The sequence below is a fragment of the Orcinus orca genome, chromosome 15 (genome assembly GCF_937001465.1).
Source record: "Orcinus orca chromosome 15, mOrcOrc1.1, whole genome shotgun sequence".
In the NCBI taxonomy this organism is placed as follows: domain Eukaryota; kingdom Metazoa; phylum Chordata; class Mammalia; order Artiodactyla; family Delphinidae; genus Orcinus; species Orcinus orca.
The window spans coordinates 20,703,050-20,721,320 of record NC_064573.1 but is presented as its reverse complement, the minus strand read 5'-3'; the positions used below and the strand labels follow the sequence as shown (position 1 = coordinate 20,721,320).

The window sequence follows — 18,271 nt, the reverse complement described above, 5'->3', positions numbered from 1 at the left end:
CCATGATTGTCTCCTGAGCTTTGTCTGATAAATCGAGTCTAGACTAGCTCTGTGAGAAGACACTTCGGAAGCCTGGAGCAAAAAGCATCTGTGTGGAGCCCCATCACCCTCCTTGTTGGCAGCCCCTGAATGGGTGGAGAAACCAACTCATTTTTGATGTGGTGCCGTCTATAAGCAGAGTGCTCTTGGCGGAAGAGGATTTGAGAGTTTCTTTCCTGTTCTTTGAAAACTTACCTAACTTCTTGAAAATTCTCAAAAGATTTTTCCAAGCCATCATTGTTCACATTTTGTTTTAAAAAAATCTTTTGTTTAAAAAACAAAAAATTGAAAGGATCCCATTTTCTTTAAAGTGGTGAGATGTATAGGTATTACATTTTGAGAAAACATGCTATCTGTGATTTTAACATGGATTCATTGATAAAGGGGGTATTTGCTATTTTTGAAGTGATAAATTTACAGGCCTGAGAATGTTTGGTCAAATGGTATGAATATTTTTCATTTTAAAGTATTTTGCCAAATTGACTTCTAAAAAAGATTGTACTCTTACAAACTTCAGCTGATAGCATGAAGGTGCTATACCCTAGCCAACGTTTTATATCAATGTCTTTAGATTCGTGCTACTCTGACAAATTTTTTTTTAAAAGCTTTTTCTAAAAAAATATATTTATCTATTTATGGCTGTGTTGGGTCTTCATTGCTGCACACGGGCTTTCTCTCGTTGTGGTGAGCGGGGGCTACTCTTCGTTGCGGTGCACGGGCTTCTCATTGCGGTGGCTTCTCGTTGCGGAGCACGAGTTCTAGGAATGTGGGCTTCAGTAGTTGTGGCTCGTGGGCTCTAGAGCACAGGCTCAGTAGTTGTGGCACACGGGTTTAGTTGCTCTGCGGTATGCGGGATCTTCCCGGACCAGGGATCAAACCTGTGTCCCCTGCATTGGCAGGCAGATTCTTATCCACTACGCCACCAGGGAAGTCCCCATGTTTTTTTTAATTGAAGTGTAGTTGGTTTACAATGTTGTGTTAGTTTCAGATGTACAACAAACTGATTCAGATATATATATATAGATAGATATAGATATCTATATATATATTCTTTTTCAGATTCTTTTCTCATATAGGTTATTACAAAATATTGAGTATAGTTCTCCATGCTATACAGTAGGTCCTTGTTGGTTATCTATTTTATATATAGTAGGGGTGGAGGAGGGATAAATTAGGAGTTTGGGATTAACATATACACTCTAATACCTTTGATTCCACTTACTGTTTCTTTTCTTCCTCTTTTGTTCCTTCCTTTAGAATCTATGGGAAGGTACCATTCTATGTTTGCTAACGGGTCTTCTTTGCCTTCCTATGCATTTCTTACCCATGTCCCAACACCTCTGACAGCCTCCTCTCCTTCCTCCTTAGCTATCCCGAGCTCCAGCATCCTCCCTTCTGCTCCCAGAGACGTGGTCCCTGTCCTGGTTTCCAGTCGGTTTGTCCGTCTCAGCTGGCGCCCGCCCGCAGAAGCAAAAGGGAACATTCAAGCCTTCACGGTTTTTTACTCCAGAGAAGGTGACAACAGGTAGGTACTACCAATGAAATTCAGCCTAATCCACCAGGTCTTTAAATGTAGACTGTGGCGTGATGGCAGCGGGAGGTCTTGAGCAGGAACTTTGGAGACTGTGGGAAATCTCTCCTCTGTGCCCTTCACTCATTACTCGGTGGAGATAACATGTCTCTGTTGCCTGTGTGGGTTTTTTTTAAGGCAGGATTATGTACAGAATCAAATTCAATCATTTATAGAAAACTTCCTTGAAAAACAGAAAAGCATGTAAATATATGATATCAGGGTTTTTTGTTTGTTTTTTTAATTTCCTTGAGTTTCAAAGTGGTAAGCAGAGAACAGAATTGGGCTGTGTATTGATAGAACCAAGTGTGGGAGAACCAGTGTGGCAGGGTGCAAACTCAGCTCTGTCACTGACATCATGTGATCTCAAGAAAATGACATAACTTTTCTAAACCTTACTTCACTCTTTAATAAAGAGGAAATAATAGTACTTACCTTGAAGGTTTTTGTTAGGATTAAATTAGCTTGCATTTACAAAGGTTATTTAAGAGTATCTAGTATTTGCTAAAAGTTCTTAATATCATTATTGTCTAGGTAAAAGTGAGCTGTATGCGTCTCGTTTCAAGATTACAATCTACTGTTGTTTTTTGTTTTTTTTGGGTTTTTTCTCATCATTTTTTCTTTAAGATGTTTCACTGTTTTAAGGCTTTGAAGTTTGATTTGTAAGTCTATGATAGTTATTGGTTAGTACTAATCTATAAGAATAAACTGTATGACACCCATTTAATTAAATATATTACACTTATTTTATATTCTGTATTTGATCACTCTCATATCTGCAGTCTTTGTGTTTCTGCTGACTCTTCCTCATGGGGGATTACTTCTTCCCATGTTTGAGTGATTCTTGATTGTTAAATCTAGTCCTTAGAAATTTATCTGAGGGAATTTTTGAGGCCAAGGTTTAAAGTACATTCTCAGGGAAGGATTTGCTTTACCAAAACGAGACCACATTAAACCAAATTTTCACTAAGGTATATTTGGTCCATACAGGTCTCATACTGATATTTTATCAGTTATCAGAAAATCCATTGTGTGATAACATTTGTTTTTCTGCCATTTTTAACATATCAACTTAAATAAATAAATGCAGACTTGTGGTAAGCAATTTTTAGAGACGTTTTTGTTGTTCCAACTGAGCTAAGACTGAGACTGGCATGTATTCACCAATTCTCTCATGAGGCTAATTTCACTTTCTAGTTCATCCACTGAAGTTTGGTCTTTCAGGATCCTGGCTGTATGCAAGGTTCTCCAGTCAGACCTTGTACCCAACTTCACCTGCAGATTTGTTTCTTGTTCTCTTCTCCTGTTAGTTTCTAAAGCTACTAGCTCCAGACTTCTCTTGAAAGGCAAATACTCTCAGTTAAACACCGGCCCCGCAAGTCAGCTTTCCCACTGTGATAATTCTCTTACTTTGCTGCCAGCAAGTTCCTGGATAATTTTTTTTTTTAATAAAAGAGATTTTGAACAATTTTGGCAGCATTTTAGGCGTGCTGTAACAGAAGGGTTTTTCACATACTATCTAGTTTGCCATACTGCTTGAAATGGAATTTTGTAATATTTATCAAATGCCCATGTGATTGGTAAGATTAAAGCATAAAGCCACTCTGTAAACATCTCACTTAGAAGGAATCAGAAAGCTATAGGAAGCTTTCTTAATGGACCTTTCCATTCTGTTTTTTAAGCATTTTGTAAGTTTCTCTCCTCATCAACTTTTGGGTTTTTTTTATGTTGCCAATTAAAGGTGATAAAAGAGATCAGCGTGTGAAAGCTGAATTTGCTTTAGAGAAACAATATATTGCTAAATCCCAAGATTCTGTAGAGAAGAACACCTATTTTCAAATGTACTCAGCAGACCTACCTACGCCTCTCACACGGGGAGGGAACAGCATCATTATGTCCTTCAGTAGATGAGGGTTTTGATAAGGCAACTAGGATCTTTACAAAATAGCCATCTGTTGACTTGGCTGAGTTCCAAGTTTCACATCTTTTCTTCCATTTTAAACCTCCTCTTATATACAACCAGTCTAAAGTGGACATCCAGTGGTACACAGGGGTTCCTGGGATGTGGCAGCTTCTTCTTTCATCCTTTCTTTATTTTAATATTATTTATTTTATTTTATTATTTATTTTTGGCTGTGTTGGGTCTTTGTTGCTGCGTGTGGGTTTTCTCTAGTTGCGGCGAGCAGGGGCTACTCTTTGTTGCGGTGTGCAGGGTTCTCATTGTGGTGGCTTCTCTTGTTGTGGAGCATTGGCTCTAGGCGTGCGGGCTTTGGTAGTTGCAGCAGTCGGGCTCAGTAGTTATGGCTCACAGGCTCTAGAGCACAGGTTCAGTAGTTGTGGCACATGGGCTTAGTTGCTCTGCAGCATGTGGGACCTTCCCAGACCAGGGCTTGAACCCATGTCTCTTCCATTGGCAAGCAGATTCTTAACCACTGCGCCACCAGGAAAGTCCCCTTCTTTCATTCTTGAATGAGGGCAGCATTCATTTTCTGTAAAGTTTTTCCAGCCAAAAGAAATATGACCTGTTTTATGCATCTCCATATATAGAATATTTGGTGGGGGTGATAATGGTGGCATAGGGGAAGTAGAGAGGGAGAAGGAGAAAGAAAGAGAGAGAGTGAAGGAGAGAGAGAGACACAGAGAGAGGATGAATCTGGTGGGACCTAGTTGTTGACAAGGCTGAGCTCACACTGATCCTGACTATCACTCTTTGTTCTTCTGGAGAAGAAGAGACTAGATGTGATGGCTGTCACAAGCTTTCCAGTGCCTGTTGAGAACAATGGGGACGGGGAGGGGGGCAGAGCCAGGATTCAAGTGTGAGGCTTCTAGTCTCTCAAACCTGTGAGTGCTTTAAACACGTAATGACCTGGAGAACCCTTCAGGATTTGAAAGGCACAGGGCAGTTTGGGCTGGCTGGAGTGGTATTTAGCTCAAAATGCTGCAGTGTGATGATCGGATGGCACACTGCAGCTTCTCTCGTGCTGCGTCTCAAAATGCTTTTCTTTCCAGTTCACAGCAGCAAAGTATATCTTTAAGTTTCTGTTTTCTTTTACAATTTGACCTGACTTTAAAATGAAAGGAAAGAAATATACATATGTTCCCTAAGATCGTTCATTACCTGAGGAAGCAGGCATTTGTTTTAGTGGAATCTCTACCACTGTTTAACTCTGTGTCCTTATGAGAAGTCTCCTAAGTTCTTTGCGTGCAGCTGTGAAAACAGGTAAGGATTCTTGCCCCCTTGTCTTCATGTATCCACATGGATTTCCTGGAGGCACCTTAAATTCACCCTGCCCAAAACCATACTCACTGTCTCCTCCTTAAATATCTTTTTCTTTACATTTCTTGGTTTATGTTAGTACCTTCCATCCTGTTGACCAAGTAGCAAACCCCAGGTCATATTTTATTCCTCCCTGAATGTTAGCACTGCCATTAGTCATCAGGTCCTGGCAGATCTACCTTGGCCACGGCTCAGCCATGGCCCCTGTATTCTGTCATCTCCACCATCACTTACCTGATCTCTGACAATAGCTTCTCACCCTCTAATCCATCCTCCTCACTGTCTCGAGCTATCTTTTTTTTTTTTAAAGTCTCCTTTTTTTAAAAAAATGTATTATTTATTTATTTATTTAATTTATTTTTGTCTGCGTCGGGTCTTAGTTGCAGCACGCGGACTCTCTAGTTGAGGCGCGTGAGCTGAGTAGTTGTGGTGCACGGGCTTAGTTGCCTTGCAGCATGTGGAATCCTAGTTCTCTGACCAGGGATCGAACCCACGTCCCCTGCATTGGAAGACGGATTCTTTACCACTGGACCACCAGGGAAGTTCCTCGAGCTATCTTTTTGAAATACAGTTTGGATCACTGACTTCACTGCTTAAAAATGTGAAAGTGTTTCAAATTTAAATATGATAAAATTTCTATGTAAAGACATGCACACAATAACTACCAAACTCCCTTGAATGGAAGTCTATCTCCAATCTATATATAGGTAGAGTGTGATTCCTATAACCTATGAAGATTAAAAATATACCACTTGGGCTTCCCTGGTGGCGCAGTGGTTGGGAGTCTGTCTGCCGATGCAGGGGACACGGGTTCGTGCCCTAGTCCAGGAAGATCCCACATGCCACGGAGCTGCTGGGCCCGTGAGCCATGGCCACTGAGCCTGCGCATCCGGAGCCTGTGCTCCGCAACGGGAGAGGCCACAACAGTGAGAGGCCCGCCTACCAAAAAAAAAAAAAAAAAAAAAATATATCACTTAAGTCCAAATGGCTGGGTTTGGAAATGGTACTACTATTTTATCAGACATGTGAATTTTGTGTATTTAAGTATGTAAAAACCAGGAAGAACATCTCTCTGCTGTGGTGGACAAAGGGAAGATGAATGCTACCTGTCGGAATTGCTGTGAGAACTAATTGAAAGAATTCAAGTAAAGCATCCAAGGCAGTCACTGCACAAAGGCAGAGGGTCTCAGAATAGTGTGAGTTCAAAGACAGTATGGAAGAGAGGCTGAAAATAAGGCCCAAAGGTAATGGTGGTAACAGTAATAATTAACAACAATGAGTCCATTTTTTTTATATGAACCATTTATTTTCAAAGCTGCTCACTGTTTCCTGCTAATAAAACCATTTTATCCTTTACTCATCTATTGATATCTTCCTTACCTTTCAAGCCCATGCATCCTTCCCCCATACCCTCTTGGACAGTTATTCCTGTGGTCATACCATGGTCCTTGTCAACACCACTCTCTGCAGCCTCTCCATGATCTCGATTTCAAACCTCATACTTTCATCTCAGTCTCTCATTTTCCTACCTTCCGTTTAAGACTCTGATTCCATGGGGACCTACAATTCATTGATTCTATGGCATTTCCATTGTCCCTCATCCTTCATGTTTTCCTTCATTTGTTAAACAGCTAAAACCCCATGGCCAATTATTATAAAGACTGACATACAGCAATGTTTTGCTTGTTACTGTCTCATTTAATATTAACTTCTTGGCCAAAATCAACTCAAGGAACTGTAATTTTCTACCTACCTTTTCTTGCACTCTTGTAGCTGAATATACGTGGAAGAAAATATGTAGCTTTGCTGACTAGTCTTGAAATTCATAACTACTTATCTGAAGTTGCCTCTTCATGGTATTGGGGGTTGCATCGCACGTAGCAGTCAGCCTCTCTCACACACGATCCTAATGATATTTCCTACCTTTTCCTCTCTTCTCAAATCTCCAACACCTTCCCTCTTTCCCTCACTCTTAATTGACCTTGCTTCTAATCTCCTGGAAAATAGTAGCAATCACAATAAAAGTTGTACCAGCTTCCATGTCTGATTTACCTAAGTGGGTCTTTAAGCATCTAATCTGTCTTTCCTCAAAGTGCTATAAAAGAACTGCCCATGCTCTTAACAGGGCCAAACATTCACTTATGCACTAGATCCCATCCTTTTTTTTTTTGCGGTACGCGGACCTCTCACTGTTGTGGCCTCTCCTGTTGCGGAGCACAGGCTCCGGATGCGCAGGCTCAACGGCCATGGCTCACAGACCCAGCCGCTCTGCGGCATGTGGGATCTTCCCGGACCAGGGCACGAACCCGCGTCTCCTGCATCAGCAGGTGGACTCCCAACCACTGCGCCACCAGGGAAGCCCTCCCATCCTTTCTTGAAAACCAAAGAACAAAGCTTCAGCCCAGTGTTTCTCCTCCTCATCAACGTTTCCCACCTCGGGGTATCATGCCCATCAGCATACAAGCATGTATTTGTATTTTCCATCTCAACGAATCATCCCTCTCTTCCTATCACTTCATTCTATTCCCTTTTATAGCAACATACCTTGAGCTGTCTAACTTCACTCCAGTACCTTACCTCATATTCCAGTTATGATTCTGTCCCTAGTATTTCACTGAAACTGTTCTTATCGAGGTTTACCAGGTGACATCCATGTTGCTAAACCCAGTAGTCAATTCCTGGTCCTCTCATTACTTGGATAATTAGCAAATTTTGTCACATTCGATCACTTTCCCTTTCATGAAACATACTCCTCCCTTGGATTCTATTACGTACATTCTCCTGGTTCTATTCCAGTCCCTCTGGCCACTCATTTTTAGGCTCTTTTACTCCTAATCTCCCTGACCTGTACTGAATTGCCCTAGGACTCCGGCTTTGGAAATCTTGCTTCATCCAGTTTGTGACTTTATATTCTGTCACTATGTTGATGTCTTCCAGATTTGTATATCTGGCCCTGACGTTTTACCTGCAATTCTGAATCATATATCCAAATTCCTGCTTGGTTTCTCAACTTTGATTTATCATGAGCATCTAAAACTTAAAAACAAAACTAAATACCCATTTTCCTTCAGCCTCAAACCCTTTCCAAAACTTTCTCATTCCAGAGGTTCCTGCATCTCAGTGTCATCTGCATATTTCTCATTACTCAGGCCAAAGTCCTTGGAGTCATCGTTAGGTCCTCTTTTTTTCTCACACTCTATATCAAATCCACCATCAAATCTTGGCAGTACTGTCAGAATATCTCCTGAATCCTTGATACAATAGGATACCTGATATTTGCTACAAAATAATACTAAAAGACTGGCTTTTGTGATTTATTTGAGCTGAGTGATGGGAATAAAGTGGTTCATCCTATCATTCCGTCTAATTTTGTATTGCTCAAAATTTTCCATAATAAAAAAGAAGTCGAATAAATAAATGAAAATAAAACATAGATGGAATCCTACCACTTCTTACCTCTTTTTTACTACGATCAGGTCTCATGTGAACTATTGCTATAACCTCTCAAGTCTATTCTTACCATACCAGCTGGAGTTAACCTGGAGTTAACACAAGTTAGATTGTGTCAATTCTCATCTTCAAAACCCTCCAATGACTTCCTGTCTCATTCAGAGAATAATCAGAAATCCTTCCTGATCTGACCCCTTTTCACCTTCCCAACTTCATCACTTACCGTGTTTACTGTTTTCTTATTTGCTCACTCCTCTCCAGTCTCACTGGCTTCTCTGTATTTCCTATATATACCAAGAATCCTTTTCCCTCAAGACCTTTGTACTAGTTCTTCAGTCTGCCTAGAATGTTCCTTCCCTCAGACATCCACATGGATCATTCTCTAACTTTCATTAAGTCTTTGCAGAAATGGTACTTTCTCTTGGAGGTTTTACCTGACTGCTAGCATTCCCAGCGTCCTTTTTTATTCTTATTTTTCACCACTGCATTATTACATTTTAGTTATTGTTTCCTGAATCCCCTTTCTCGCCACCAGAATATAAGCATTATGTGGGCAAGGATATTTTTATCACTTTTATTCATTGAGCTATTCTCAGCACCTAGAGCAATACATAACCCAGAGTAAACACTCACAGAATAGTTGTTGAATTGAAGCTCCAACTGAAATGTCAATCACCATGTGAAACTCTACATGGTCCTCCAGGTCAGAAGTCATCAGTTTCTCCTTTATCCTCCCCTTTCACTTTGATTACATCCCTATTGTAGCATGTGGCACCTTGTATCTGGTTTTGTGTTAGTTTGAGTACATGTGTGTTTCTCTCCCAATGATTGAGACTAGATCTTATTTATAATTCCGTATCCAAGTGTCTAGTCTCCTGACTTCTATAGACGTTTACTGAGTGGAACTGATATGATAAAAGTGGCAGAGAGACAAATGTGATATTCTTAATAGATTTTTCCTCAACCAGTAAAGCAAATTGTGTTACTGAGGAAGATGAAAAGCTGACTGCAATTCAATAAAAACTTCTAAGTTGAGAAACAAAAAGTTGATTTTGAAATTTGATTCCAATATCTTTGTTCATTTTCTGTTTTCTGGCTCTCAGCTAGAACGAATATATGCCATATGTCTCTGAGCGATTAGCTGTGATGCTTGTTTGCTCATATAGGTTTATTTAGCCCCTTAACACAATAGCTTTCTAAAAGGTAGTGGATTTAACATTTGCCTCAGATTTGCAATGGCTTTGTCAGGCAAATTACTCTAGCTCAGATTACCATTAATCTGTCTGACTGGTTAATGGTGTCAATAATGCAAGTGCCTCAGTTAACATTTTTTAATCAACCCCTCAGGAGCTTTCATTTCATAAGTCAGAGGACAGCATAAATTCTAGAACCTGAAAGCCAGAATTCACAGAGATGCGATTGCTTCGCAGATATCCAGCTGTCTCCTACTAGTACCTAAAAATCGTTAGAATGGAAAGTGATCTTCGGAATCCTAGCCCAACTTCCTGCTACTTACACATCTAGAGATTGATGCCAAGGGAGGGGGTCATTTGCATCCCTAAGGCCACAGAGTAAGCTTCCAGAATGAGAGCAAGCGTTTATTGAGTACTCGCTGTGCCAGATAACAGGCTAAGCATCTTATATAAATTATCTTATTTCATCCTTACAGCAAAACATTATCCAGATGAGGCTTAAAGAGGTTTACACCTCTGTTATATAGCTAGCAAGAGGTAGAACCAGGATTGAATGCAGGCCTGACTCCAAAACAGGTGTTCTCAATCCCTGTACTTGCTTGTTTCCAGCAGTTAGTGGATTAATCTAGAAGAGAACCAAGCTTTCTTGATAGCTTCAGACTTATGACATGGATTTCTTCTGTAGGCTTCTTTCTGATAATTTTCTGATTCAGTGGCAAAGTTAATTTGCATCATTTATCTACTGTATATAAGACACAGTAGCAAACGTTTTATGTGTGCATAGAACGTTATACCTTCCATTCAATAATCTAAAATTACGTATGGAGTGTGACTCCGTGTATTCACAAGGTTAAGGCTTTGGGGCTGTGAAATTGAACGGCCTGGGTTGCAGTCCTGGCTCAGAATTTTACTAGCTGTGTGGCCTTGGGGCAATTATTGGTGCCTTCATTTCCACTCGTGGAATACTGATAGTACCTGACATGTAATGTTGTGATGAATATTAAACAAAGTTAAGAAAATGTGCCTAAAACACTTGCTTATTGCCTGGTACACTGAAAGCACTCAACTTTTTGTTATTTAGTACCAGGTGCTAACTATGGTGTGGGTTGGAAGTGAACAATCAGTGAAATACAGGTATTTCCCAATTCATATTTAGAAAGAACTTTATCAGTTTCACAAACATTAGCCCATTGGATTCTCAGATAAGGCAGGGACGAAATCTCTATTTTACAAATGAGCTTGTGTGGCTCGATTGAGAATGTCTACAAAGCATTGCCTAAGAAGCTACACAACTAGGAAATATTAGAAGCAGGATTTAAATGCAGGTTTCTAGTCCAGCGATCTCTTAACTATACCACACAAAGTAAAAGATATTTCCTAAAAGACGTACATATAAAGTACTGCGGGAGTTCAGATGAGAGAATTAAAACACTTTCATAGGCATCATTCAGTATAATCCTCACAATAACCCTGTGAGTTAGGCAGATAAGGGACTGGTATCTTCTTTTTGCAAATGAAGCAGGGAAGGCTCCAGGATAGCCCCTGACTCGCTCAAGGTCACACGCCTATTTTGTGGCAGAACAAAGACTGGACAGAGCCTTCCAACTTGCAGCACTGTATGGTTTACCTGGTTTTATGCCACCACAGGAAACCCCTGCTCACTGCTTGGGATTAGAGACCAGCTTTTCATGATTGCCGTGGAGGATTCATTTTAGAATTCATCGTGCGTTACATTTTCAACACGGTGTTTACATATTCTTTCCCTGCTCCTCGGTTGAAGACCGGGCAGCAGATGAAGCTTGTTATGAAGGGAGTGTGTTGTGATGGAAAGAGAACGAGACTCAGAATCCAACCACTTCCTGGCTCTGGCTTAAAGCAGGGCAGAGTCAGCCCTCCTCTCACACTGCTTCTCTGCAAAATGTAAAACCCTGTCCTCTTTACCTCAAAATGAGTGGTTTAATTTTTCCCATGGCCCTGATGCGTATTGCAATATAAAAACCTGTCATCGACAGTTTCCACGTGTAAATGAGCAACCCATTATTCACTTGTGAGTTAACAATGTGTCCAGAACTGTGTGGGAAACGATCGAGAAGGGAATAGTCTTCTTGGAAACAGTTTAGTCGTGTTTAGTAGGTGGGCAAGACTAAGTGTATCAGTGGAGCTGGAGCAGTGACACATCTAGAAATATTTAGGAAGCAAAATGGACAGAACAAGGTACAAGACTGGTCATTAATGGTGAGACAGAGGGGGTTTTCAAGCATTGTTTAGAGGTTTCAGCTTATTTAGATGGACAGATGGTGGGGCAATTTGCTGAAATTAGGATGCTGGAAAAGATCCAGGTTTGAGAATGAAGGTCGGAAATTCAGTTTCGGACACGTTGTGTTTGACATACCTTTACAACTTTCAAGTTGGAATGTCAGGCAGAGCCTTGAATATAGGAACCTGGAGCCCGGAGGAGAAGTTTGGGTTGGAGATAACATATCAGGAATTTGTCAGCATGTAGATGATAACAGCAGCTAGGGAAGGAGAAGATGGGCCATCCCCATAAAACAAAACGAGAAGAGGGCCCAGAACTCACTCATATTTATTAGGGGAGCATTGGCTGGAACTAAGCAAGATAAATAACTTGAATCCAAAACTTTTCTTTTTCTGTGAAAAGGTAGCTTTTTTATTTGTTGTTACAGTAGTTATTGGATGCAGTAGTCTTTTGGATGTGTCCTAGGTGCGGCAACAGAGATTATGTTAAGGCAAAAATTTTTAAAGCCTGTTCCTCAGACCGTATGTGTGTGTGTGTGTGTGTGTGTGTGTGTGTGTGTGTTTTAAACGATTCAAGTAAAAACAATTTTTAACCAAACTTTAGTGGAAATGCCTCTGACCAAGAAGATGATCTCTGTTCCCCCATCATGCTTTGTCTTGGGGTAGATCACCTCTGAACCTACTTTCCCTTCAAGATAACACTGATTCCAAAGTCTGTGGTTCTGGGGTAAGAAAGGGTGTGGCATTTGGGTGGTTGTTGCCGCTGTCACTTTGGGCCCTATTTCAGTGACCAGCATATTTCCGCTTTGAAATTCTCTCATCACTGCACCCTTCTTACTCTCACTGAGGAAAGAAAAATGAAAGTGGAGTGGATCAAAAGATGTTAAAAAATCTTTCCATCAAAAATACCGTAGGTCCTTTCTTACAAAGGAACATTAATAGAACTCTTCCTTCTTGAAGCAACTAATTAGGCATTTGGTACATCAAGACAGGGTTTGTTGCTCAGCTCACAGCTGTGACTGAATGTTAATGCCCCACTATACTTAGCCCTTAGGAGGATATGTGTTTTCTTAATATGTATGCTGGAGACAGGTTACAAATGATCCACTAAGAAACAGAACCATCGTAATCTGTAAACTGTGTTTACTTCTGAAATGTAAATATAGAAGGGCTGAATTCAGCTAATACACACACACACACACACGTAATTTTCTATTCCCAATGAAGAATATTAGATTAAAAAAAAAAAAAACTTCTTTTAGTAGATCTCACTCTTCACATCATGAAAATGAGACCCAGGAATGTGGAGTGGCATCTGAAGGCCACCTGAGTAAGCTGAGATGGAACACAGAACAGAACCCAGCTCTCTAAGCATTTCTGAGATCACACTATGTGAAGATGTTATCCAATTAGTCTATTAAAATTTTTACATTTATTTATGCATTCATTTTCTTTTTAAATGTGCGCACCAGCAGCATAGGCATTCTTTACCTGCAGTGGATATATAGACTGTCAATAAAATATGAATGGAATATGACTTCTCTTCTAAAATAGTTCACAGTTGAGTCAAAGAGGCAGACCTGTCTGTCAACACAACGTGATATGGGCTGCAGAAGATGTGTAAAGCAAGAGCAACAAAAGCACAAAGGAGATAATATTTTATGCTGCTTGAATCAGAGGACATGATGGTAGGAGAGCTCCAGCCAGGAGGTTTCATTTGAATTGGATTTGAAGGATGAATGGGCTTTTGCCAAACTGAGAAGGAACTGAGTCAGGAGAAAGTAACTCCAAGATAATCAAAATAAAGCAAAACAAAATTAATGAAAGTCAGAATGACAAAGGTAGGGATGGATAGGGTGTTGTGGAGCTGAGTGACCCATTGCAGATGAGTGCATAAAGGTTTGGGCCACATCTTGAAAGTCTTTGAATCTTGTCCCAAGGAATGGAGATTGTATTAATGATAGAATGGCAGCCAGCATGATGTTTTGGGCATGGAGTTGACAGACGATGTGTGTTAGAAGAGTATCTCTGTCAACGGAAGACAGAAGTGGGAGGACCAATGACAAAAAACTAGGAAAAGCTCTTATAATGTAATACATTGTAAGTAGGAACCAGAGCAGGGGCCAGATCCGGGCACGGGAGAGTATAGCCTAACCAGAGTTAGGCTTCAATGCATACTGCTTAAGGGTGCATTCCATGCCACCATGTTTGACTCCCTGAATCAAAATGTATCGGCATCTACAAAGACTTTAAACAAAATGCCTCATCTCAGCAAAGCAGCAGAAGTATTGTTACTGGGTCAGAATGTATGCTTTTAGAACACAGTAGTTATTTTCCAAGAAACCTCAACCAGGTAACCCAAAGCAACCAAGAACCAGAATTTACAAGAAGGAGATGCTTCTTACTAACACACTCTTCTTGGTCTCCATGTAAAGGTCGAAGAAAGCAAGCTGCCTACATCTTTTTCAGCCAGCAGAAGGAGACAGACTTTATAATTTATTCTCTATGTGGATGTTCAGTGAATGAATTTGCAGTGAATGGATTCTAGAAAGCCCAGGTGATTTACTTCCTTTACTTCAGTCAACTTTATCTTGAACTTGCCTGAACCCCACACTGCCAGCTAACTCAGAGTCAAGGAGAAAAGAAACGGAGTAATGAAGCTCTGTCTGACAGTACATCAACCAACACAGACCATGACGCTAAGCTCTGAGGATTTGAGGGGTAAATTATGTCTTCAGAGTTATAGGAGAGAACTTCATGGAGAAGCAGCCTGGGCCCCTGCTGCTTTCCCAGGAGTGGTTGGTGTGGTGACAGTTGCGACACCCGAACACAGTAACTGGGCAAAGTCCTGACGTCTGCTGTTCTTCAGAACCTAGTGTGGTATCTGCCCACTTACAGAGGATCATGGGCTACAGCGGGCTAATTACTAACTGTCTAAACGCAGAGATTATGGGGAGTTTACTTTACATGGCTGGCATTGCCCTATTGTGGAACCAGAGAAACAGGAGTAACAAACTGCCCTTCCAAATTTAGATTCTACTTACTTGTTGGGAAATGATTTGCGCTGGTTTGTTTTCAGCTATTAAAGAACAAATGGGGTGATCAAAAGCCACCTGCGAATCTTTGAAGACATCTGTGAAGGGTGACATGGCAGTAAATGCCATTGTCTTAGAATGCATTGGTATCACGTTTGATGTTGCCCCAGTGGGACCCAAGAAAGCATCAGAGCTTGCACCTGAGAAACCTGAGGCTCAGATAAGTTAATGAGGAAGCCAAGACAACCACCCCAGGCTTAAAACTCTTGAATCCACTCCATAGTCTACGTAGCATTTTGATGTGACCTCAGTTTGATAGGATAAGCAGATTTCTGAAAATTGGCACATAAAATGGAAATGTTTAGGTTAAATTGTTGTTTAAAACCATTAAGAGCCCACATTGAAGAAACTAGTGGTAAATCTAGGGCAGTGCTAGCGTCTGGTTGGAGGAAGGGCTGAGATCACTACCATGGAAGTGTTTTCTAAAGACGCTTTGTTCATACTCTTAACGCTGAGGAAGTATCAGTTGTCCATATCAATGAATATAATTTTTTTTCATGACCATTAGTAATCTGGGATATTTTTGGAGGCTGCTGGAGATTATAAGAACCTAAAACTCCCTTCCTTGTAATAAAATCCAGCATCCCCTTTTATATGTGAGTAATGTTTCTATTATATGATCTTAGACATTCTTACCTGGACATGCCCAGATGTTCTTGCCTCTTTTTCCTTTGAAGAATGCCTTTTCAAGGGGTTATGCCAGCATGTCCTAGAACACAGCTATTTCATCTAAATTATTCAGTAGTTATAAGAATAAAGTCAGTTGTGAAAGCTGTCCTTCCTTATAGATACTCAAGGAGTTTGGTATGCAGATCTGACCTTCAGTGACAAATATGTTGCTTGAAGGTTTAGAAAATACATCCTGAAATGACTCATAACAGATGATAATTACACTCATTCTCCCAGTGGTTTCTAAATGCCCAAGTGTCTCTTCTTTCCCTTTAGGAGCTCATGTCTTCTACGCAAAATACCCATGATCCAAATAGGCCCCTCGTTTTCCCCTATTGTTGAATGATACCAATACTGGCTCTAGAGGATGAAATCCCAAATTTCATTCTTAATGGTAATATTCATTAACTGTGAGTCCTTTAAAAAAAAATGTTGTTTCTTTAAATCTCACTTTTACATCTATAAAATAATGATAATAAAACCATCCTATTTATATAAAAAGAGAGACAATGCATATAAAAATTCTGCTGAAAGAAAATAATATGCAAAACCGTCTACATCCGCAAGGCGTACAATCTGATTATGAGGGTTTTCTTTTAAAAAGCAGTCTATTGGCCTGAATAATCTTAGTTTGGTAGAATAGATCAGTGTGATGTGTGATACATGGGAGCCCTATCTGATGTTTCTTACTCCTACTATTGAATCCCACCCACATCCCTCCCTCACCGTAAGTCACAATTCAGCCTTGCAGCAAACTAACACAGTACTTGTAAAGGGATACCTAAACCTTGGGCTATATCCAGATTCATACAGGGTGTTTTTTTGTTTGTTTATCGTGGTAAAATATACAAAACGTAGCATTTACAGTTTTAACCATTTTTAAGTGTAGAGTTCTGTGGCATGAATTGCATTCACCTTACGGCACAACTTTCACTGCCCTCAATCTCCAGAGTTTTTTCATCCTCCCCAACTGAACTCTGTATTCATTAAATACTAGCATCCCATCCCTCCCTCCGCCTTGCCCCTGGTAACCACCCAGTGTGCATATTTTAATTATGAGCGGTAATGGATAAATGAATGCTAACCGCTATAACAAGCCCTCAAATTTATAATGGCTCTAATCTGTTTGACTCTGTAAAGTATTATAGGAAAAGGATGTTCCTGATTGACAGGCAGTTCTTCTCCCAGGTCTTCTCCAGAATTCTTGCAAAAATTTGACTTCTCCATCATCTGTGTATGGCTTCCAAGGTCTGCCTGCCACATATGTGGTTTTTCAAGGCCAGGCCTGGAATCAGCACGCGTTGTGTACACTCAAGCTCATTGATTAGACCCAGTCACATGGCCTCATCTTGGCTTCAGGGGAGCCAGGACATACAGTCTAGTACATGAAGAAGGAGAAATGGGTTTGAGGAGGATCCAGCCAGTCTCTGTCATATAAGTCAAATTAAGAGTGTATATATGCCCGGCAATCACTATTCATGCCCGTAGAAGTTTGTTTTCACTTTTCTCTTTGGAAGCTTACTTTACCCTGGCAGCAAAATAGGTTTTATTCTAAATATCTCCCCAAACAAAATAAAACTGAATGGTAAAATTAAAATGAATATATAATTCCACTGAGATGTAAGAGATATCATCTAGACGTAGAAACCTTAAGAAACAGTTAAGTGGCTAGAAGGAACTCTTTCTTCACATTCAATTGTACGAGACCAATGAGGATATAAATGTCTAGAATCATGTGGGTCCTTAAAGCGTACTTTAGGAGTTCCGGTTCTTATATGTCAGCATCCATATTCGTAGGATTTGTCTTCTCTTAATGTGAACTATAAATCTCACCATGATCAGCAGGTTAATTCGTTTGTTTGGAGCCCTCTGAGGAAGTTTTTAATTGGAAAATAAATTGGACACATGTAGATGTGGCTTGAAGAAAAGGCAAGTAGACACGTGTTCCACGTTCTCCTCACGAGGAAGGGCATCTACTTCTTTCACTAAATTGCACTTAACGTAACCACAGGACCTCAAGTTCTGTACACATCAACACTTGGCCTCTGCCTTTTCCTTTCCTACAATGAAGGAAAATGCATAAATGCATTTGTTGACAGTACTGACAAAGACTGGCTTGTGGAATAATCAAAACCCTGATTTCTGTCATTAGCTGAATGCTTACAAAACGCATCTTCCTGCCTACATTCCAGACGCTTCTTATTTTACTAGCTCTTTGTTATGAGTTTTGAGACTAAATTGTAAAGTGTCAAGGGAAAAGACTTTCGTATGCAAGGTTCATGGGAATGGCATAAACTTGAACTCCCCAGAAACCCTGCAACATTTATTTATAGGCTCTTCCAGTCAGTTTACATCCCATAGTAAGCCTTCAAGGTCTTGCCTTACATGCAGAGTCAACACGAAATGAGTAAGCAACCTTTTGGTCTACCTTACTGCTGTTGCTCATTATTATTATTTTTAATTTATTTATTTATTTATTTTTGGCTGCGTTGAGTCTTCGTTGCTGTGCGCGGGCTTTCTCTAGCTGCGGAGAACGGGGACTACTCTTCCTTGCGGTGCGCGGGCTTCTCATTGTGGTGCGATGGCTTCTCATTGCGGTGGCTTCTCTCATTGCAGAGCACAGACTCTAGGCACATGGCCTTCAGTAGTTGTAGCTCACGGGCTCTAGAGCTCAGGCTCAGTAGTTGTGGCGCAAGGGCTTAGTTGTTCCGCGGCATGTGGG

General features: G+C 40.5%; 1 protein-coding gene across 1 annotated transcript in view; it reads left to right on the top strand.

The window, feature by feature from the left end:
• LOC125961282 (netrin receptor DCC-like) overlaps nt 1-18,271 on the top strand; it is a 292,487-nt gene that overhangs the window by 97,982 nt on the left and 176,234 nt on the right. Inside the window, exon 3 of the mRNA XM_049698140.1 lies at nt 1,408-1,564. Coding sequence (XP_049554097.1) covers nt 1,408-1,564 — 157 coding nt within the window. The remainder of the gene's footprint in view (nt 1-1,407; nt 1,565-18,271) is intronic.